This window comes from Oncorhynchus keta, chromosome 9 (genome assembly GCF_023373465.1).
Source record: "Oncorhynchus keta strain PuntledgeMale-10-30-2019 chromosome 9, Oket_V2, whole genome shotgun sequence".
Classification (NCBI taxonomy): domain Eukaryota; kingdom Metazoa; phylum Chordata; class Actinopteri; order Salmoniformes; family Salmonidae; genus Oncorhynchus; species Oncorhynchus keta.
The window spans coordinates 17,616,613-17,641,128 of NC_068429.1; the positions used below are offsets into that span (position 1 = coordinate 17,616,613).

General features: G+C 49.5%; 1 protein-coding gene across 1 annotated transcript in view; it reads right to left on the reverse strand.

Annotated features, from left to right (window-relative positions):
- garnl3 (GTPase activating Rap/RanGAP domain like 3) overlaps positions 1-24,516 on the reverse strand; it is a 243,644-nt gene that overhangs the window by 167,049 nt on the left and 52,079 nt on the right. The window contains exon 2 of the mRNA XM_052525397.1: positions 16,948-17,017. Coding sequence (XP_052381357.1) covers positions 16,948-17,017 — 70 coding nt within the window. The remainder of the gene's footprint in view (positions 1-16,947; positions 17,018-24,516) is intronic.

Here is a 24,516-nt window from a genome sequence, read left to right on the forward strand (position 1 = left end):
GAAGCTGATTAAACAGCATGCTCATTACACAGGTGCACCTTGTGCTGGGGACAATAAAAGGCCACTCTAAAATGTGCAGTTTTGTCACACAACACAATGCCACAGATGTCTCACGTTTTGAAGGAAGATGTAATTGGCATGCTGACTGCAGGAATGCCCACCAGAGTTGTTGCCAGAGAATTTATTTTTTATTTCTCTACCATAAGCCGCCTTCAACATAATTTTTGAGAATTTGTCAGTACATCCAACCGACCTCACAACAGCAGACCACATGTAACCACGCCAGCCTTTTTGTGGGTAAAAAACTAATTCTGATTGGCTGGATGTGGCTCCCTAATGGGTGGGCCTATGCCCTCCCAGGACCACGCATGTCTGCACCCATAACCAGTCATGTGAAATCCATAGATTAGGGCCTAATTCATTTATTTCAATTGACTGACTTCGTTTTAGGAACTGTAACTCAGTAAAATCGTTGAAATTGTTGCATGTTGCATTGAACAAGGTTCATGAAGTCAATAACTTGCTTGTAACAAATTACATTCATATTCTGACTATCTCTGAAACTAACTTAAATAATACCTTTGATGATACAGTGGTAGCAATACATGGTGATAACATCTACCGAAAAGACAGAAATGCCAATGGGGGCGGTGTTGCGGTCTATATTCAGAACCACATTCCTGTAAAGCTTAGAAAGGATCTCATGTTAATATGGCTACAGGTTCATCTGCCTCACCTGAAGCCCATTATTGTGGGAAGCTGCTATAGACCACCAAGTGCTAACAATCAGTATCTGGATAATATGTGTGAAATGCTTGATAATGTGATATCAACAGAGAGGTATATTTCCTGGTGACTTAAATATTGACTTGCTTTCATCAAGCTGCCCACTCAAGAGAAAGCTTCAAACTGTAACCAGTGCCTGCAACCTGGTTCAGGTTATCAGTCAACCTACTAAGGTTGTTACAAACAGCACAGGAATGAAATCATCAACATGTATTGATCACATTTTTACTAACGCTGCAGATATTTGCTTTAAAGGAGTATCCAAATCCATAGGATGTAGTGATCACAATATAATAGCCATATCTAGGAAAACCAAAGTTCCAAAGGCTGGGCTTAATATAGTGAATAAGAGGTCATACAATAAGTTTTGTAGTGATTCATATGTTGATGACGTAAAGAATATTTGCTGGTCTGTGGTGTGTAATGAGGAGCAACCAGACGGTGCACTTGACACATTTATGAAAGGACTTATTCCAGTTACTAACAAGCACGTACGTACCCATTAAGAAAATTACTGTAAAAACTGTTCATTGATGAGGAATTAAAAAATTGTATGGAAAGGTATGGCAATACAACCAATTGGCAAATGTACTGCAAATTGAGAATTTTTTTATATATTATTTTTTTTACCTTTGTTTAACTTGGCAGGGGCAGAATGACAGATTTTTACCTTGACAGCTCGGGGATTCGATCTTGCAACCTTTCAGTTACTAGTACAATGCTCTAACCACTAGGCTACCTGACACTCCAAATCATGTGACTAAACTAAATACAAATCCAATTAAACTATACTATGAAACAATTGGATTTAAAGAATGATAGCACTTGCACTTCGGTTAAAAAGTTTAAAAGATTTGTAGCACCTTAAATGATATTTTGGGCAAAATACTGCACAAAATACCCCACAAATTATCAAGGCACACCTGTTAATTGAAATGCTTTCCAGGTGACTACCTCATGAACCTGGTTGAGGGAATGCCAAAAGTGTGCAAAGCTGTCATCAAGGTAAAGGGTGGCTACTTTGAAAAATATAAAATATATTTTGATCCATAGGTGTTATTTCATAGTTGTGATGTCTTCACTATTATTCCACAATGTAGAACATAGTCAAAATAATTCAGAAAACCCCCGGAATTAGTAGGTGTGTCTAAACCTTTGACTGGTACTGTATATTTGTATTTATTTATTTAGCTCAGAGACCTTATTGGGGAACCCTGGTCTAAGCTCGAATGGCTCCAATAGTGATGTTATGGAGCAGTAGACCTTAGAACGCATGTGGGCCGTTCTGGGAGGCTGTGGCTGCTTGAGGTGCCTTGTGTTGGGCACGCGCTTCAGGCGAGCCTGGAGATCACAAAGAAAGAGATTGAGAGAGATGGTGTGATGTCAGAACTTGTGGTAGGCCGTCATTGTAAATAATAATTTATTCTTAACTGACTTACCTAGTTAAATAAAGGTTAAATACAATTAAATAAATACAAAGTGTGTGTGTGTGTGTGTGTGTGTGTGTGTGTGTGTGTGTGTGTGTGTGTGTGTGTGTGTGTGTGTGTGTGTGTGTGTGTGTGTGTGTGTGTGTGTGTGTGTGTGTGTGTACAGTAGTTCTTGGACCACCATGGGCCATTGTTTATCCCCCAGTTACAGAAATGGTCTATAGCCCCAGTGATTTCCAACCGGATGACAGAGTAATGTTTGAACTCCAGCACAGCAAACATTCAATTCAACACAACTTTATTTATGTCCACATGGATAAAACAGCCTTTAGGTAAACACAAGAGGCAGGTCTCTAAATACGCAGAGTCACCTTGAAAAACAACATGGTCAGTGGTGGGAAAAGTACCACATATTCATATTTGAGTAGAAGTAAACCATTCTGGTAAATGCTATACATTATATGAAGCCAACCAGACAGCACCATGTTATTTCTTTTTTTGTGGACAGACAGGGGCACATCCCAACACTCAGACATCATTTACAAACGTAGTATTTGTGTTTAGTGAGTCCGCCAGATCAGAGGCAGTAGATGACAATGCATGAATTGGACCATAATTCTGTCCTGCCTGAGCATTCGAAATGTACATTTTTGGTGTCAGGGAAAATGTATGGGAGTAAAAAGTACATATTTTCTTTAGGAATGTAGTGGGAGTAAAAGTAAACATTGTCAGAAATATAAATATTAAAGTACATATACTGCAGAAAACTACTTAAGTAGCACTTTAAAATATTTTTACTTAAGTACTTTACACCACTGACTATGGTTAGCATTAGCTACAGTAAACAACCCAAATTACATTTTGATGGAATCAGCTGACCGACAACAAACCAAACCTTAATATTGGCATCAGTGACAACATTCACCCGCGACAAACCAAAGCAATAGAAAGATGTCTTTACCAACTGTTTTCTGACTCAGTTTGTCTGTTATTATTGTATAGTCCCAACTAACAGCCAATAAAAGTGGCCAAGATAAGCTAAATGCATGGTGAATGTAAGGTTAGAGGGAATGAATGGTAGCTTTTAGCCTAGCGACCGTTAGCATTGGACGACCTGTCGTGTGTTCATACCCAGTTTGGTAAGTGCTATAATAGCATATTAGCCCTAGCAAAACAGCAATGTTGTGTCCCCAACAATAACTTCACAATGGAAGCAACGTTACGTGTCACCACAAAAGCCTGGCATGGGAAACAACTACTTCTAGGTAGGAGAGCAGGTGACGTCACCAATACAAATCAAATCAAACTTTTTTTATTTGTCACATGCGCCGACTACACGGTAAGTATAGACCTTACCGTTAAATGCTTACTTACAAGCCCTTAACCAACAGTGCAGTTCAAGAAGAGTTAAGAAAATATTTACCAAATAAACGAAAGTAAAAAAATAAAATAAAAGTAACGCAATAAGAATAACAATAACAAGGCTCTATACAGGGGTACCGGTACCAAGTCAGTATACAGGGGTACCGGTACCAAGTCAGTATACAGGGGGTACCGGTACCAAGTCAGTATACAGGGGTACCGGTACCAAGTCAGTGTGCAGGGGTACCGGTACCAAGTCAGTATGCAGGGGTACCGGTACCAAGTCAGTGTGCAGGGGTACCGGTACCAAGTCAGTATGCAGGGGTACCGGTACCAAGTCAGTATGCAGGGGTACCGGTACCAAGTCAATATGCAGGGGTACCGGTACCAAGTCAGTATGCAGGGGTACCGGTACCAAGTCAGTGTGCAGGGGTACAGGTTAGTTGAGGTCATTTGTACATGTAGGTAGGGATGAAGTGACTATGCATAGATAATAAACAACAAGTAGCAGCATTGTACAAAAGGGGGGGGGGTCAATGTAAATTGTCCGGTGGCAATTTGATGAATTGTTCAGCAGTCTTATGGCTTGGGGGTAGAAGCTGTTGACGAGCCTTTTGGTCCTAGATTTGGCGCTCCGGTACCACTTGCAATGCGGTAGTAGAGAAAACAGTCTATAACTTGGGCTTTCCTCTGACACGCCTATGATATAAATCAAATCAAATCAAATGTATTTATATAGCCCTTCGTACATCAGCTGATATCTCAAAGTGCTGTACAGAAACAGATATAAGTCCTGGATGGCAGGACGTTTGGCTCCAGTGATGTACTGGGCCGTATGTACTACTCTCTGTAGTGCCTTGCGGTCAGATGCCGAGCAGTTGTCCTACCAGGCATTGATGCAACCGGTCAGGATGCTCTGGTGCAGCTGGGGACCCATAACAAATATTTTCAGTCTCCTGAGGAGGATTAGGTTTCATCGTGCCCTCTTCACGACTGTCTTGGTGTGTTTGGACCATGATAGTTCGTTGGTGATGTGGACACCTGTAGTCCACATCAGCTCCTTTGTCTTGCTCACATTGAGGGAGAGGTTCTTGTCCTGGCACCACACTGCCAGGTCTCTGACCACCTCTCTACAGGCCATCTCATCTTTGTCGGTGATCAGGCCTACCACTGTTGTGTCATCAGCAAACTTAATGATGGTGTTGGAGTCGTGTTTGGCCACGCAGTTGTGGGTGAACAGGGAGTAAAGAAGGGGACTAAGTACACACCCCTGAGGAGCCCTAGTGTTAAGGATCAGCGTGGCAGACGTGTTGTTGACTACTCTTACCACATGGGGGCGGCCCATCAGGAAGTCCAGGATCCAGTTGCAGAGGGAGGTGTTTAGTCCCAGTATCCTTAGCTTATTGATGAGCTTCGTGGGCACTATGGTGTTGAACGCTGAGCTGTAGTCACTGAAACGCATTCTCATGTAGGTGTTTCTTTTGTCCAGGTGGGAAAGGGCAGTGTGGAGTGCAATTGAGATTGCGTCATCTGTGGATCTGTTGGGGTGGTATGCGAATTTTGGTGGGTCTAGGGTGTCCGGGAGGATGGTGTTGATGTGAGCCATGACCAGCCTTTCAAAGCACTTCATGGCTACCGACGTGAGTGCTACGGGGCGGTAATCATTTAGGCAGGTTACCTTCGCTTCCTTGGGCACAGGGACTTGGTGGTCTGCTTGAAACATGTAGGTATTACAGGCTCGGTCAGGGAGAGGTTGAAAATGTCAGTGAAGACTCTTGACAGTTGGTCCGCGCATGCTTTGAGTACACGTCCTGGTAATCTGTCTGCCTCAGCGGCTTTGTGAATGTTGACCTGTTTAAAGGTTTTGTTCACATCGGCTACCGAGAGCATTATCACACAATCATTCAGACAGCTGTTGCTCTTGTGCATGCTACAGTGTTGCTTGCCTCAAAGCGAGCTTAAAAGGCATTTAGCTCATCTGGTAGGCTGGCGTCACTAGGCAGCTCACGTCTGGGTTTCCCTTTGTAGTCCGTAATAGTTTTCACACCCTCCCACATCCGAAAAGCATCAGTGGGATTCAATCTTAATCCTGTATTGACACGTTGCTTGTTTGATGGTTCGTCTGAGGCCATAGCGAGATTTCTTATGAGCATCTAGGTTAGTCTCCCATTGCTTGAAAGCGGAATCTCTAGCCTTTAGCTTGATGCGGATGTTGCCTGTAATCCATGGCTTCTGGTTGGAATATGTACGTACGGCCACTGTGGGGACGACACTGTCAATGCACTTATTGATGAAGCCGATGACTGAGGCGGTATACTCCTCAATGCCATTGGATGAATCCCAGAACATATTCCAGTCTGTGCTTGCAAAACAGTCCTGTAGTGTAGCATCCGCGTCATCCGACCACTTCCATATTGAGCGAGTCACTGGTACTTCCTGCTTTAGTTTTTGCTTGTAAGCAGGAATCAGGAGGATATAATTATGGTCAGATTTGCCAAATGGAGGTCGGGGGAGAGCTTTGTATGCATCTCTGTGTGTGGCATGCTGGTAAAATTGTGTATGCATCCTCTGGTTGCACATGTGACATGCTGATAAAATTTGGTTAAACTGATTTAAGTTTGCCTAATTTAATGTCCCCGGCCACTAGGAGTACCGCTTCTGGGTGAGCATTTTCTTCTTTGCTTATGGCCTTTTAGAGTTGGTTGAGAGCGGTCTCAGTGCCAGCTTCGTTCTGTGGTGGTAAATAGACAGCTGCGAATAATATAGATCAGATCTCTCTCAGTAGATAGTGTGGTCAGCTTATCATAAGGTACTCTACCTCAGGTGAGCAATAACTCGAGACTTCTATAATATTAGACATCGCGCACCAGCTGTTATTGACAAATAGTCACACACCCCCACCCATTGTCTTACCAGACGTAGCTTCTCTGTTCTGCCAGTGCATGCTACTAGCGTAAACACAGCTAACTAGATAACCATTCCACATTGGCAAGAAAGGCCACATACACATACAGTGTTAATGTGTGTGTCAGTCTGTGTGTGTGTGTGGGTGTGTGTGTGTTTGTCTGTCTGTGTGTTTATGATTGTGTAAGGATGGCATGGGGGGATAATGGGAGCCCTATGTGGGCTGGCAGACAGGACAGAGAGTGTAATGGAGGTGGAGTTCTAGTCTTGAAAACATTATAGGGAGAGGGGGATGAGAAGGTTAGGGAGGGATTGAGGGGTGACAGGGGCTGAGAGTGGCCTCACTGAGGGGCACAGTTTGCCAGAATCACATGGTGGATGCTGAAGAGAGGACGCCTTCACTCCAAAGCTGTCGCCCTCTGTTTATGTCACAGCCTGCCTTGTCACATCTCATTCCCTTCCAGCTGAGGTGTGTGTGTGTGCGCGCGTGTGTGTGTGTGTGTGTGTGTGTGTGTGTGTGTGTGTGTGTGTGTGTGTGTGTGTGTGTGTGTGTGTGTGTGTGTGTGTGTGTGTGTGTGTGTGTGTGTGTGTGTGTGTGTGTGTGTGTGTGTGTGTGTGTGTGTGTGTGTGTGTGTGTGTGTGTGTGTGTGTGTGTGTGTGTGTGTGTGTGTGTGTGTGTGTTATTTTAATTTATTTACTTTGCATTACAGAAAGCTGGTCAAATAAACAATCTAAATATATAGATTTGAATCGAAAGCAGAAAACAGTCAGTAATGAGTGTGAAGGGATGTTTCTAAATGTTTTCTTTACATGAATGACTGGTTCTGGATCAAACTGAACCCCTTCATTAAGAATGGTGAGAGCCTAACACACATACACACACACACACTTAAACCAATAAGTTATTTTACATATACAGAGACACGTACGCACATGCACGCACACACATACACAGAGACTTACATAGACTCCTACCCTCTCCTTCCTCTCACTCTTTCTCTTTATTCTTCTGTCTGTCAGCAGCAATTCCATTCAAAGTAATGCAAAGCCTGATTGTGTGATGTACAATAAAGACAAACAAGCGACCATTAAAGTGATGTCACCCAAACCTGACAGCCTTTGATTAAACCATCACAGATTTAATTGACATCAAATTAAGCTAATAGCATTTTATACAGAAATACACACCTTGAAAGGGTGGGGAGGGCAACCCCCCTGCCTCCCCTACCGCCCTGCTGACCTGCATCCCCTACCCCCTGCCTCCCCTACCGTCCTGCCTACCCTATCGCTCTGCCTCCCCTATCGCTCTGCCTCCCCTACCGTCATGCCTCCCCTACCGTCCTGCCTCCCCTGCCGCCCTGCCTCCTCTACCACCCTGCCTCCCCTACCGCTCTGCTGTCCTTACCGCCCTGCCTCCTCTACCGCCCTGCCTCCTCTACCGCCCTGCCTCCCCTACCGCCCTGCCTCCCCTACCGCCCTGCCTCCTCTACCGCCCTGCCTCCCCTACCGCCCTGCCTCCCGTACCGCACTGCCTGCTCTACCGCCCTGCCTCCTCTACCGCCCTGCCTCCTCTACCACCCTGCCTCCTCTACCGCCCTGCCTCCCCTACCACCCTGCCTCCCCTACCGCCCTGCCTCCCCTACCACCCTGCCTCCCCTACCGCCCTGCCTCCTCTACCACCCTGCCTCCTCTACCGCCCTGCCTCCCCTACCACCCTGCCTCCCCTACCACCCTGCCTCCTCTACCGCCCTGCCTCCCCTACCACCCTGCCTCCCCTACCGCTCTGCCTCCCTACCGCCCTGCCTCCCCTACCGCCCTGCTGACCTGCATCCCCTACCACCCTGCCTCCCATACCGCCCTGCCTCCCCTACCACCCTGCCTCCCCTACCGCCCTGCCTCCCCTACCACCCTGCCTCCCCTACCGCCCTGCCTCCCCTACCCCCCTGCCTCCCCTACCGCCCTGCCTCCCTACCACCCTGCCTCCCCTACCGCCCTGCCTCCCTACCCCCTGCCTCCCTACCGCCCTGCTGCCCTGCATCCCCTACCCCTGCCTCCCCTACCGCCCTGCCTCCCCTACCACCCTGCCTCCCCTACCGCCCTGCCTCCCATACCGCTCTGCCTCCCCTATCGCTCTGCCTCCCCTACCACCCTGCCTCCTCTACCGCCCTGCCTCCCCTACCACCCTGCCTCCCCTACCGCTCTGCCTCCCCTACCGCCCTGCCTCCCCTACCGCCCTGCTGACCTGCATCCCCTACCACCCTGCCTCCCATACCGCCCTGCCTCCCCTACCACCCTGCCTCCCCTACCGCCCTGCCTCCCATACCGCTCTGCCTCCCCTATCGCTCTGCCTCCCCTACCCCCTGCCTCCCCTACCGCCCTGCCTCCCCTACCACCCTGCCTCCCCTACCGCCCTGCCTCCCATACCGCTCTGCCTCCCCTATCGCTCTGCCTCCCATACCACCCTGCCTCCCCTACCGCCCTGCCTCCCCTATCGCTCTGCCTCCCCTACCGCCCTGCTGACCTGCATCCCCCTACCCCCTGCCTCCCCTACCGCCCTGCCCCCTACCGCCCTGCCTCCCCCTACCCCCTGCATCCCCTACCGCCCTGCCTCCCTACCACCCTGCCTCCCCTACCGCCCTGCCTCCCCTACCGCCCTGCCTCCCCTACCGCCCTGCCTCCCCTACCGCCCTGCTGACCTGCATCCCCTACCACCCTGCCTCCCCTACCGCCCTGCCTCCCTTACCACCCTGCCTCCCCTACCGCCTTCCTGCCCCTACCGCTTTGCCTCCCCTACCACCCTGCCTCCCCTACCGCCCTGCTGCCCCTAACCGCCCTGCCTCCCCTACCGCCCTGCCTCCCCTACCGCCCTGCCTCCCCTACCGCCCTGCCTCCTCTACCGCCCTGCCTCCTCTACCGCCTTGCCTCCTCTGCCTCCCCTACCGCCCTGCCTCCTCTACCGCCCTGCCTCCTCTACCGTCCTGCCTCCCCTACCACCCTGCCTCACCTACCACCCTGCCTCCCCTACCACCCTGCCTCCCCTACCGCCCTGCCTCCCCTACCGCCCTGCCTCCCCTACCGCCCTGCCTCCCATACCGCTCTGCCTCCCCTACCGCCCTGCCTCCCCTACCGCCCTGCCTCCCATACCGCTCTGCCTCCCCTACCGCCCTGCCTCCCCTACCACCCTGCCTCCCATACTGCTCTGCCTCCTCTACCACCCTGCCTCCTCTACCGCCCTGCCTCCCCTACCGCTCTGCCTCCCCTACCACCCTGCCTCCTCTACCGCCCTGCCTCCTCTACCGCCCTGCCTCCCCTACCGCCCTGCCTCCTCTACCGCCCTGCCTCCTCTACCGCCCTGCCTCCCCTACCGCCCTGCCTCCTCTACCGCCCTGCCTCCCCTACCGCCCTGCCTCCTCTACCGCCCTGCCTCCTCTACCGCCCTGCCTCCTCTGCCTCCCCTACCGCCCTGCCTCCTCTACCGCCCTGCCTCCTCTACCGTCCTGCCTCCCCTACCACCCTGCCTCACCTACCACCCTGCCTCCCCTACCGCCCTGCCTCCCCTACCGCCCTGCCTCCCCTACCGCCCTGCCTCCCCTACCGCCCTGCCTCCCCTACCTCCCTGCCTCCCCTACCACCCTGCCTCCCCTACCACCCTGCCTCCTCTATACCCTGCTGACCTGCATCCCCTACCGCCTGCATCCCCTACCGCCCTGCTGACCTGCATCCCCTACCCCCTGCGTCCCCTACCGCCCTGCCTCCCCTACCCCCTGCCTCCCCTACCGCCCTGCCTCCCCTACCGCCCTGCCTCCCCTACCCCCTGCCTCCCCTACCGCCCTGCCTCCCCTACCACCCTGCCTCCCCTACCGCCCTGCCTCCCCTACCGCCCTGCCTCCCCTACCCCCTGCCTCCCATACCTCCCTGCTGACCTGCATCCCCTACCACCCTGCCTCCCCTACCGCCCTGCCTCCCTTACCACCCTGCCTCCCCTACCGCCTTCCTGCCCCTACCGCTCTGCCTCCCCTACCACCCTGCCTCCCCTACCGCCCTGCTGGCCCTAACCGCCCTGCCTCCCCTCTACCGCCCTGCCTCCCCTCTACCGCCCTGCCTCCCCTACCGCCCCTGCCTCCCCTACCGCCCTGCCTCCTCTACCGCCCTGCCTCCTCTACCGCCCTGCCTCCCCTACCGCCCTGCCTCCTCTACCGTCCTGCCTCCCCCTACCACCCTGCCTCACCTACCACCCTGTCTCCCCTACCGCCCTGCCTCCCCTACCACCCTGCCTCCCCTACCGCCCTGCCTCCCCTACCGCCTTGCCTCCCATACCGCTCTGCCTCCCCTACCACCCTGCCTCCTCTATACCCTGCTGACCTGCATCCCCTACCGCCTGCATCCCCTACCGCCCTGCTGACCTGCATCCCCTACCCCCTGCCTCCCCTACCGCCCTGCTGCCCCTACCGCCCTGCATCCTCTACTGCCCTGCCTCCCCTACCGCCCTGCTGCCCCTACCGCTCTGCATCCTCTACTGCCCTGCCTCCCCTACCGCCCTGCTGCCCCTACCGCTCTGCATCCTCTACTGCCCTGCCTCCTCTACCGCCCTGCATCCTCTACTGCCCTGCCTCCTCTACCGCCCTGCATCCTCTACTGCCCTGCCTCCTCTACCGCCCTGCATCCTCTACCGCCCTGCCTCCTCTACCGCCCTGCATCCTCTACCGCTCTGCCTCCTCTACCGCTCTGCATCCTCTACCGCCCTGCCTCCTCTACCGCCCTGCCTCCTCTACCGCCCTGCCTCCTCTACCGCTCTGCATCTTCTACCGCCCTGCTGCCCCTACCGCTCTGCATCCTCTACCGCCCTGCCTCCTCTACCGCCCTGCATCCTCTACTGCCCTGCCTCCCCTACCGCCCTGCATCCTCTACTGCCCTGCCTCCTCTACCGCCCTGCATCCTCTACTGCCCTGCCTCCTCTACCGCCCTGCATCCTCTACCGCCCTGCCTCCTCTACCGCCCTGCATCCTCTACCGCTCTGCATCCTCTACCGCCCTGCCTCCTCTACCGCCCTGCATCCTCTACCACCCTGCATCCTCTAATGCCCTACATCCTCTACCGCCCTGCCTCCTCTACCACCCTACCTCCTCTACCGCCCTGCCTCCTCTACCGCCCTGCTGCCCCTACCGCCCTTCCTCCCCTACCGCCCTGCTGCCTCTACCGCCCTGCCTCCCCTACCGCCCTGCCTCCTCTACCGCCCTGCCTCCCCTACCGCCCTGCATCTTCTACCGCCCTGCATCTTCTACCGCTCTGCCTCCCCTACCGCCCTGCCTCCTCTACCACCCTGCCTCCCCTTACCGCCCTGCCTCCTCTACCACCCTGCCTCCCCTACCGCCATGCCTCCCCTACCGCCCTGCCGCTCCTACCGCCCTGCTGTCCTGACCGCCCTGCCTCCTCTACCGCCCTGTCTCCTCTACCGCCCTGCCTCCCCTACCGCCCTGCCTCCCCTACCGCCCTGCCTCCTCTACCGCCCTGCCTCCTCTACCGCCCTGCCTCCCCTACCGCCCTGCCTCCCCTACCGCCCTGCCTCCTCTACCGCCCTGCCTCCTCTACCACACTGCCTCCTCTACCGCCCTGCCTCCCCTATCGCCCTGCTGTCCTTACCGCCCTGCCTCCTCTACCGCCCTGCCTCCTCTACCGCCCTGCCTCCCCTACCGCCCTGCCTCCTCTACCGCCCTGCTGCCCCTACCGCCCTGCCTCCCAACCGCCCTGCATCTTCTACCGCCCTGCATCTTCTACCGCCCTGCATCCTCTACCGCACTGCCTCCTCTACCGCCCTGCCGCTCCTACCGCCCTGCTGTCCTTACCGCTCTGCCTCCCCTACCGCCCTGCCTCCTCTACCACCCTGCCTCCCCTTACCGCCCTGCCTCCTCTACCACCCTGCCTCCCCTACCGCCATGCCTCCCCTACCGCCCTGCCGCTCCTACCGCCCTGCTGTCCTTACCGCCCTGCCTCCTCTACCGCCCTGCCTCCCCTACCGCCCTGCCTCCCCTACCGCCCTGCCTCCTCTACCGCCCTGCCTCCTCTACCGCCCTGCCTCCCCTACCGCCCTGCCTCCCCTACCGCCCTGCCTCCCCTACCGCCCTGCCTCCTCTACCACCCTGCCTCCCCTACCGCCCTGCCTCCTCTACCACCCTGCCTCCCCTACCGCCCTGCTGTCCTTACCGCCCTGCCTCCTCTACCGCCCTGCCTCCTCTACCGCCCTGCCTCCCCTACCGCCCTGCCTCCTCTACCGCCCTGCCTCCCCTACCGCCCTGCCTCCCCTACCACCCTGCCTCCTCTACCGCCCTGCCTCCTCTACCACCCTGCCTCCTCTACCACCCTGCCTCCTCTACCACCCTGCCTCCCCTATCGCCCTGCTGTCCTTACCGCCCTGCCTCCTCTACCGCCCTGCCTCCTCTACCGCCCTGCCTCCCCTACCGACCTGCCGTCCTTACCGCCCTGCCTCCTCTACCGCCCTGCCTCCCCTACCGCCCTGCCTCCCCTACCGCCCTGCCTCCCCTACCGCCCTGCCTCCCCTACCGCCCTGCCTCCCCTACCGCCCTGCCTCCCCTACCGCCCTGCCTCCCCTACCGCCCTGCCTCCCCTACCGCCCTGCTGTCCTTACCACCCTGCCTCCTCTACCGCCCTGCCTCCCCTACCGCCCTGCCTCCCCTACCGCCCTGCCTCCTCTACCACCCTGCCTCCTCTACCGCCCTGCCTCCCCTACCGCCCTGCCTCCCCTACCGCCCTGTCTCCTCTACCACCCTGCCTCCCCTACCGCCCTGCTGTCCTTACCGCCCTGCCTCCTCTATCGCCCTGCCTCCTCTACCGCCCTGCCTCCCCTACCGCCCTGCCTCCTCTACCGCCCTGCCTCCTCTACCGCCCTGCCTCCCCTACCGCCCTGCCTCCCCTACCGCCCTGCCTCCCCTACCGCCCTGCCTCCCCTACCGCCCTGCCTCCTCTACCACCCTGCCTCCTCTACCACCCTGCCTCCCCTACCGCCCTGCCTCCTCTACCACCCTGCCTCCCCTACCGCCCTGCTGCCCCTACCTCTATGCCTCAAAAACAGTATTGGCAAAAACAGTATTGGCTTTTCAAACCTGGAAAGTTACTCTCTCTCTCTGTGTTTGTGTGGGCATACGTTCATTTTTGTGTGAATGATTCATCAGGTCCTGTCTGCTGGTGGGTATTGATTCATCAGGTCCTGTCTGCTGGTGGGTATTGATTCATCAGGTCCTGTCTGCTGGTGGGTATTGATTCATCAGGTCCTGTCTGCTGGTGGGTATTGATTCATCAGGTCCTGTCTGCTGGTGGGTATTGATTCATCAGGTCCTGTCTGCTGGTGGGTATTGATTCATCAGGTCCTGTCTGCTGGTGGGTATTGATTCATCATGTCCTGTCTGCTGGTGGGTATTGATTCATCAGATCCTGTCTGCTGGTGGGTATTGATTAATCAGGTCCTGTCTGCTGGTGGGTATTGATTCATCAGGTCCTGTCTGCTGGTGGGTATTGATTCCTCAGGTCCTGTCTGCTGGTGGGTATTGATTCATCAGGTCCTGCCTGCTGGTGGGTATTGATTCATCAGGTCCTGTCTGCTGGTGGGTATTGATTCATCAGGTCCTGTCTGCTGGTGGGTATTGATTCATCAGGTCCTGTCTGCTGGTGGGTATTGATTCATCAGGTCCTGTCTGCTGGTGGGTATTGATTCATCAGGTCCTGCCTGCTGGTGGGTATTGATTCATCAGGTCCTGCCTGCTGGTGGGTATTGATTCATCAGGTCCTGTCTGCTGGTGGGTATTGATTCATCAGGTCCTGTCTGCTGGTGGGTATTGATTCATCAGGTCCTGCCTGCTGGTGGGTATTGATTCATCAGGTCCTGCTTACTGATGGGTATTGATTAAACATTCTTTGTCTCTCTCTCTTCTCCCTGTAATGAGGAGGCCCTCAGGCAAAGTGCCAGGCACGGTCTGCTGATACACACAGACACACACGGGCACGCACACACACTCAGAAACACAAGTGCGCACACGCAAGCACACATGCACACACACATGTAACTTTGTCTCTCTCTCTAAGCAATGCTGAGTAGTGTGTGGTCCTAGGAGGCTTTGCAGAGAGGTCAGTATGATCAAACTGTCTAATAGCTGGCGCTACAATACAGACACAGAGGTAATATTCTCTTCCACACAGAATGGACATCTCTGCCCAATAGACTTTGCAGTACAGGTCAAGAATGTGGCTACTTTCTATACTGTTCTGCTTCTACACCCTAGAAGTTCAGCCCTAGATCCAGATAGATCCAGATAGATCCAGATCATATGCAGTGAACTTTACTGTACAGGCCAGGAAGACTGTTCCACACTGGGTAGAATGTCAAAAGTTGTGCCCTAGGTAAACTATAACACGCAGTTCCAAAACACGCAGGAGACACTTATGCAACAACATCTCTGGACTGGTCCCAGTGGTCTGCTTGCTGGGTGAATGGAGGAGGCCACATGTGCTATCGAAGAAGTCCCAGAGCTGAAAGATGGAGGTGGAGGTATGTAATAATGGATAATATAATAAATCATATATGCCATTTAGCAGACACTTTTATCCAAAGCAACTTACAGTCATGCGTGCATACATTTTACATATTGGTGGAACCATAGTGGGATCCAGCCATAGTGTCCTTCCTGACATTAAAATGTTAGGCCACATGGGGCTGGGTTTATTCAGATTTGAATTTGTGCATAGGGGACTGGCGCATAGCAGACGGACCGACCCACTTATTAACTTCTGTCAATCAATACAATGGCATTTGTACTGATTCGTACCGATTAGTGCTTTTTACAAATATATTGGTCATATAGTGATTTACAGCATCAGCAACCCTAGGCCTAAACCTCCTCGGAGCAAACAGAAGTGACAGTGACAAGGACACATTTCCTACTTCTAAACTTAAGAGACTCACTGAACCAACAGTTAACCATTACACTGCTAAAACAATTCAACACTACTCTAGCTGCGTTTACACAGGCAGCCCAATTCTGATCTTTTTTCCCACTAATTGGTCTTTTGACCAATCACATCAGATCTTTTTACATCAGATTTTTCAGAGCAGATCTGATTGGTCAAAAGACCAAAAAGTGTAAAAAAGAACAGAATTGGGCTGCCTGTCTAAACGCAGACAGTGTTAGTGAACTGTTTTATATCCTATCTGCAACACACTGTCTGTGTTTAGATGGGCAGCCCAATTCTGATATTTTTTTCACTAATTGGTCTTTTGACCAATCAGATCATCTCTGAAAAAGATCTGATATGAAAAGATCTGATGAGATTGGTCAAAGGCCAATTACTGGAAAACAGATCAGAATTGCGCTACCTGTCTAAACGCAGCCACTGTGTTCCAGATCGGACATAAAACAGTTCACCACTACAGCGTGTTCCATATAGGACATTGGAACAATCATGTCACAGTTCTCTAATCTCTAATCTGAATATTCAGGTATTCAGCATGAAAACGGCAGTATTTTATCATATTCCTCTCTCACCGCAGTGTTTGGATACTACACACACACACACTGCCCATTGTGTCCTGTGTCAGTCTGCTGCTGCTGATAGGCATTGTGTGGTTTCTCCTCAGGGTTAATCTGACACGGTGCAGCGTCAGCGTGGGCGTTAGCGCTTAGCGCTAACAAGACAAACCACCACTGTGTCTCTGGGAGGAAGTTAGTCAAGAGAGGACCCTAGCCACTTCCTCTCCCCCTGGGTGTTATCAGGACACACAGACAGGCCTCACAAACACACACACACACACACACACACATGCATGCACACACATAAACACACACACAGAGCCAAGGGCTAATTTTAACCTCCGCTGCGCTGTGACAACATATACAGTAGGCTACACACACTATCAACATGACAGTGACTCAACAACTTCAATAAGAGCAGAACCACAAGGCTGGCTAATAGTATAAGCAATTATAACACCATAATAACTTGACAAACTTGACAGTTAGTTTGTATAGAAAACAACAGTCTGAGTAAAGGCAACCTATGCCCTGAATAGTGTACTACTTTTCAGAAGAGCCCTGCACTACACAGGCCTTATAATATAGGGAATGTGGTGCCATTTCAGATGCAACAGGTGATGTCATAATCTGTGGTCCTGAGTTTAGCTATATCTGTAATTGTGAGCCAAGCTACAGGGTGCTAGGCACTATTAAACTGGACCAATGGACCACACCCAGACAGTCATGACTCACCTCTCTCTCTCTCTCTAAACCTCTCTCCATCAATCCATTGAAGGGGATAGGAAGATAGAGAGGGGGAGGGGGCACGGAAAGGAGGAGAGGAGGGAAAGATAGGAGGGGAAATAGGGATGGAGGACGGAGAAAGGAGGACAAGAGGGAGAGATAGAAGGGGAGAGAGGGGAATAGAGTGTCAATAGGAGGTTACTCACCAGCTCAACGGAGCCATAGTGTTTTCGGCTGAAGTCTCCACGCCTGCAGCCCAAGTCCTCCGAGGCAGAGCTGCAACACAGATGCATGGTGGTCAGTCTCTCCTTTCTCTCTCCTCCATCAGGAGACTGACACACTAACTCACTCACTCCTACAGGTGGCTACTCGGCTCTACGTCTCTCTCTCTCTCTCTCTCTGTTTCTTTATTTCTCTATCTCTCTCTCCCACTTCCAGGTATCTATGAAAGTGTCTCCCTCTTCCCCTTCTAGGTATCTATGAAAGTCTCTCCCTCTCCCCCTTCTAGGTATCTATAATAGTCTCTCTCTCTTTCCCCCTTCTAGGTATCTATGATAGTCTCTCTCTCTCTCTCCCCCTTCTAGGTATCTATGAAAGTCACTCCCTCTCCCCGTTCTAGGTATCTATGAAAGTCTCTCCCTCTTCCCCTTCTAGGTATCTATGAAAGTCTCTCCCTCTCCCCCTTCTAGGTATCTATAATAGTCTCTCTCTCTTTCCCCTCTAGGTATCTATGATAGTCTCTCTCTCTCTCTCCCCCTTCTAGGTATCTATGAAAGTCACTCCCTCTCCCCGTTCTAGGTATCTATGATAGTCTCTCTCTCTTTCCCCCTTATAGGTATCTATGAAAGTCTCTCTCTCTCTCTCTCTCTCTCTCTCTCTCTCTCTCTCTCTCTCTCTCTCTCTCTCTCTCTCTCTCTCTCACCCTCTCTCTCGCTCTCTCCCTCTTACCCTCTCTCTCTCCATCCCTCTCTCTTTTGTTCTCTCTCTGTGGTAGGGCTAGCTAGCCAGCAGCATCCAGCATCAGTCCTGATTGAGACGAGGACTCTGATTGCATTATGTCCACAATGATAGATGGAGTCTGCCTGGGAGAGCAGACTGCTCACCCACACACAGGAGTGTTACAGGAATTTGTTTGAGATCTACGGGAGGGAGCAGGGGGAATCTTCTTCACATCTCAGGCCCAATTAAACCTGTTCAACCAATGGCATCCTCAAGAACAGGCATATCCAATATTACAGCAAATAATACTCTAATGTACTGATAGATAAACTAATATTTTCTTGGATGGAATTTACAAGGGTATGATATTTATGAAGGACATTGTAAACAAGTACGGTAAAAGTATGTCACACAAGCAACTAACGACAGTGTGTACGGTATGCTTAATACACATTTAGAACCAACTCATCGTGGCTCTGCCACAAAATTGGAAAAGACAATTACTTAAAGAAGGAATTAAAGAATTAGTCTGTCTGCCTCCCATTAAAAATCATAAATGGCTTAAATCAAAAAAGGTATCTGTTTCACTTAAAGTCAAAAGGGAACAGTTTGGAACAGGTCTTAGATTCCCCAATACCTTTGAATCGAGTGTAGGAACTGATATATAAAACAACAACTGACACATCAATCTTTTTGTTTCAATTTAAGCTAATATATAAAATACTTGCTCCAAAATAAATGCTCAATATATGGGGTGTTGAACATACAGTCTTGTGCAGACTGCCATGAGGAAACAGAATCAATAGAACATAGTTTCTGGTGCTGTCCATCGGTGGCTCGCTTTGGGAGTCAGGTCCAAGAATGGTTGTGTCATAATATCAGGGTTCAGATGGACCTGTAAACTGCATTGTTAGGGGATCTGAAAAACCACGACCAGTCGATGGGAAATATCATTATACTCTGAGGTATTTAGGGCAATATCAAAATAAATATCATTATACTCTGAGGTAAAGTATTTATTTTTAGGGCAGTATCAAAATAAATATCATTATACTCTGAGGTAAAGTATTTATTTTTAGGGCAGTATCAAAATAAATATCATTATACTCTGAGGTAAAGTATTTATTTTTAGGGCAGTATCAAAAGAAATATCATTATACTCTGAGGTAAAGTATTTATTTTTAGGGCAGTATCAAAATAAATATCATTATACTCTGAGGTAAAGTATTTATTTTTAGGGCAGTATAAAAAGAAATATCATTATACTCTGAGGTAAAGTATTTATTTTTAGGGCAGTATCAAAAGAAATATCATTAAACTCTGAGGTAAAGTATTTATTTTTAGGGCAGTATCAAAAGAAATATCATTATACTCTGAGGTAAAGTATTTATTTTTAGGGCAGTATAAAAATAAATATCAATACAAATAGGGGGGTTCAGGAGCCTCGTAAGACATCACAGTAAAATGGAGGGATGTTATGCAAAATGAAATAGCTAAATGGAATTGTACTGGGAAAGATGGGTTAATCTGTGGACATCAGAGGGTTGGATTTAAGATCAGAATGAATGGCCGCTGTGGCTGAAAATCCAGCACTTGCAGAAAGAGGAAATTAGGAATATATGTTTAATTCTTGAACAACATGTACCGTACATGTGAGGAAAATAGCTGTAAGTAGCAGTAGAAGTATTGCTGTCTGTAAGTTCACTCCAATCAGGGTAGGGATGGTAAGGGGGGAAAGTATATAACAATTTAAAAAATAAGAGAGATTAGAAATGATGCAAACAATTAATCTGATAGATCTACTATCTTCAACATTAAAGCTGATCGACCCCCCTAAAAGCTTGCCCCCCAACACACAAAGAAACTATAGGGAACCACATCAATGCACCTCCACCCCCGCCTCTATACCAAAAATATTTAGCAATCTGAACGCTCAAACGATGCTACCATAAACCATCAACTTTTAAACCTATTTGTTTTCACATACAGATCTCCCAATAGCATAGTTTCCAAAAGTAAAGAGATCCTGCTCCACTCGGAAGCACAAGGTAAAGCAGCTACAGTGCCTACTGAAAGGCTGCACACGCCTTGCAGTTTTCACCTTTTGCTGCCTTAACATTTAATTTGTCATTCAATTCAATTTAATTCACATTTTAAAAGTATTTTTTATTTTGTATTTTATTTGAAACGAAGATGTCTTGATTGCGTATGTCTTCACACCCCAGAGTTCATTCTTGGTGGAAGCATATTTATAACAGCAATTACAGCTGTAAATCATTTTGAATAAGAGTATACCTCTGCACAACTCTTAGGGCAACATATATCCATTGTTTTTGTCCAAATTGCTCAAGCTCAGTGCTGGCTAGCGGAGTAGAACACCTGTTTAGGCGAGATGCTGGCTAGCGGAGTAGAACACCTGTTTAGGTGAGATGCTGGCTAGCGGAGTAGAACACCTGTTTAGGTGAGCTACTGGCTAGTGGAGTAGAACACCTGTTTAGGCGAGATGCTGGCTAGCGGAGTAGAACACCTGTTTAGGCGAGATGCTGGCTAGCGGAGTAGAACACCTGTTTAGGCGAGATGCTGGCTAGCGGAGTAGAACACCTGTTTAGGCGAGATGCTGGCTAGCGGAGTAGAACACCTGTTTAGGTGAGATGCTGGCTAGCGGAGTAGAACACCTGTTTAGGCGAGATGCTGGCTAGCGGAGTAGAACACCTGTTTAGGCGAGATGCTGGCTAGCGGAGTAGAACACCTGTTTAGGTGAGATGCAGGCTAGCGGAGTAGAACACCTGTTTAGGCGAGATGCTGGCTAGCGGAGTAGAACACCTGTTTAGGCGAGATGCTGGCTAGTGGAGTAGAACACCTGTTTAGGCGAGATGCTGGCTAGTGGAGTAGAACACCTGTTTAGGCGAGATGCAGGCTAGCGGAGTAGAACACCTGTTTAGGCGAGATGCTGGCTAGTGGAGTAGAACACCTGTTTAGGCGAGATGCTGGCTAGTGGAGTAGAACACCTGTTTAGGTGAGATGCAGGCTAGCGGAGTAGAACACCTGTTTAGGTGAGATGCAGGCTAGCGGAGTAGAACACCTGTTTAGGCGAGATGCTGGCTAGCGGAGTAGAACACCTGTTTAGGCGAGATGCTGGCTAGCGGAGTAGAACACTTGGAAAAAGAAAAGGAGAGCCTCACACTCTAGAAGTTCAGATGCAATAATTCAATAACCAACGTTTCAACAGCCAAGCTGTCTTCATCAGGGTATAGTTGATGGACAGTAATATTAAGAGTGGGGGTGAAAAGTACAACTCTATCCCAGAGTTAGGTATTCAGAAGACTGAGGCAGGTTTTCCTCTAACATTTTAACAAGGCTTTGCTCCTTTTATATTTATTTTGATCCTGAAAAACTCCCCAGTCCCTGATGGTGAAAAGCATACCCATAACAAGATGCTGCCACCACAATACTTGAAAACACAATACTTGAGTATTTTCCAATGTAATTCCTTTATGGATGTAATTTAAGGGAGCAAAATATGAAAACTGTGCAAGTGGTGTGTATACTTTCACGAGGCACTGTATATGCAAAGGCAAAGCATCAAACCCTTGAGAGCAGAGCTAAAGTGAAGTGGTCTCAAAAGTTAAACGATTCCGAAATATTGCATACCGGTATACCTACAACTATATTTTCCAGAGAAAGAGTGTATATCGAGGCTTAGAAAGACACAGCAAGGCTTCCTGTATAACATTGTGGAGGATGAGAAAGAGAGCCTGTTGTCACGCCTTGGTCTTAGTATTTTGTGTTTTCTTTAATTATTTGTTCAGGCCAGGGTGTGACATGGGTTTATTGTATTGTCGTATTGGGTTTTTTGTAGGCATTGGGATTGTGGTTGATTAGAGGTGTGTCTAGTTTAGGCTTGGCTGCCTGAGGCGATTCTCAATCAGAGTCAGGTGATTCTCGTTGTCTCTGATTGGGAACCGTATTTAGGTAGCCTGGGTTTCACTGTGTATTTCGTGGGTGATTGTTCCTGTCTCTGTGTAGTTTCACCAGATAGGCTGTAATTAGGTTTCACGTTCCGTTTGTTGTTTTGTATTTGTATAAGTTATTTCATGTATCGCGATTCATTCATTAAAGAACATGAGTAACAACCACGCTGCATTTCGGTCCGACTCTCTTTCGACAAACGAAGAACGCCATTACACCTGTCACAGTCTAGATGGTGTCTATGTTGCTGGGTGGTCATCCTGCTGTTGTTGGAACAAATCAAAGTGCTGCTAGGTATACTTAGAGATAATCTGTCTGAAATTGTGTGTGTATGACCGGTTGGTGGTACAATAGTAATACAATATGGGAGAGAGTTGATCTGTGAATATGAACATAATGTGAACTATGTCTAAGTTGATATGCCAACGTCTCTCTCTTTCTCCCCCCTGTCTCTTTCATTCCTCTCGCTCTCCCCCCTCTTTCTCTCCTCTCTCCCCCCTCTCTTTCTCTCCCCTGTCTCACTCTCTTTCTCCCCCCCCTCTTTCTCTGTAGTGGAACAACGTTGGAGATGAATTTAGAGTAGTCTTTATGCCTGGCCAAGCTTATGGATAAATGTATTCTCCTTCCTCCTCTCTTTCTCTCAGTATCTCTCTCTCCTTCCATCTGTAATAAACTCATCTACTGGAATTTACTGCCTTGTTTTCCTTTCTTCTCATCCCTCTGTCTTTCACCTCTCACAGGAGTGTCCTGGAGGGTGATAGAGGGATGAGTCTGCCCTATTGCCCTTCACCTATCCTCTCTAAGTTAATGAAAAAAATACAACTGGGGTCTTTCTGGTTAAGCTCATCCCTCGTTCCCTTCATCCCCTCGATGTGGAACACCGTCAGCTCCGTTACTGGTGAGTTATTCATGTCTAAAGGCCCAATGGAGACATTTTTATATCAATATCAAATAATTGCTGGTTAACAATTGCTAACTTAATAGATTAATATATGTATTATATTTCCATTAAAATGGGCAAAAATGTGTTTAACAAAAGACACATCTCGGTAGGTGGTCCAGGTATGAAAGGAATCAGCGTTTTAAAGTGACACAATACCTGTTAGCAAAGGTGACAGCTAGAAATGACCTGCAGCAGCTTGCAGGGATTTGTAGTCTTTCATGATGTCTACAGTTATGCTAATTAGCATTTTCAAATCTGAGAGTAAATGGAGCCGAATATATTGATAAAAGTTACCTTATCCTAGAGAGATTGAAATTACTTTTAAACTGTTGTGCCGGGGTAAGTCTACACGAAACACAGCCCTTATTGGAAGTGTGTCTACAATTCCCTATGGGGAAAATGTATGGTGGAAAAACTATTGGAACCATCCCCCTGTTTGACTGCTAGGTTGTATGGGTATTATGACACCTCCACTGTGGGACTCTATATGCTGTCAAGGTAGGGGAAACCCTGATCTTGTTGTTTTTTTCTGGAAGGATTGGGTCACTGCAGATGAAGCTGCATTCTTACACTGACTGAATGGTTTCCTACAGGAGCAGAGAGAGAGAGATGGAGAGAGCAGACGAGAGAGATATATACTCCTATTTTGCTGCAGTAATGCATGTTTTAGACTTGATCAATCTTGTGGTTGGTAATTAAAACATGATGCACTCACACGCATCATAACTGAGGTAGTCTGCAAGCCAGATAACAATTCATTTGGATAACATATTTCCATGTCGGTATTGATGTTTTCCTGAACGCGAGCACACTAATATTATTATGCTGTCATGCTCTCGGGGCTTCGTTGCCTGGCGCAAACAACTCCATTCTACCGTGAACTAAAAAGCACTATGATGAATAATTTATGTTTTTTCCGTGTTTGTTCGTGGACAGTGCCTACCAGTACCACCCCAGCAAACAACTAATTCAATACACCAATACACGTTTCGCAGAGCCGAACTAATTCAGTGTTGCATTCATAATATTGACAACGTTCAACTATATGCCCCGAAACAGTGTTATCGATTAGCGGCCACGGTGGAAGCGGGCAGGACTGCGCACCGAAGCTTCCAAAAACAGGTCGCTTCTCTCTAGTCGAACGCTTCAGACACTTCAGGCTGGTGGTGACTTGTAGATGCAAAGGTTCAAATAGCTTTGAATATCTCGTTTTGCAGAGGGAAACAAACATCATTGCAACGGAGAGAATGGTTCACAAGCGGTCGCTCAGAAAAGCAACATAAATAGCGAACATTTGGAGAGCCTACACATACATAAAACGTTTAACATTCAAATGTTTATGTAACGTACGTTACTATTTATAACACTATTATTACATGGTTTACTTTTACTATGAATTAATTGGTTGTTTGTTGAACATTTGGGCGAGAAGGACATTTTCATTCCATACAAAAATGCTGCAGTGACAGTAGCCTAAACTACGATCGCCATATGACAACACCAGAGACCTGCATTCACCAGACACACAACAAACACACACGTCTACTAATATGGTCATAGTAGTCGCAAACACTTAGCTGACGGACCGAAATGTGTTCATTTACCGTTGGTTGAAAGTCAACAGTTTGGTAGAAGCGGGGTCCACACTGTTCATGTCCCCATGCGATATCAGTCCAGCACTCAGAGAGCTTGTTTTTCTATTTATTCCTCTTCACTACGGACGCATACTGCTTTCAAACTCCTTATTCACATATGAAACCTATTTCCCCCACTGCATTCAATTCGGCAATTCTCATCCCTTGAGCGCGCAGTGGATGCTGATGAGACAGGCTTGTCGTTGCAGCATGTGTCAGAATGGAGTTTTTCTACCAAAACACCTCTCCGTCTCTCCTTTTCTGCCCCCCTCTCTCTCTGCTTTTCTCCT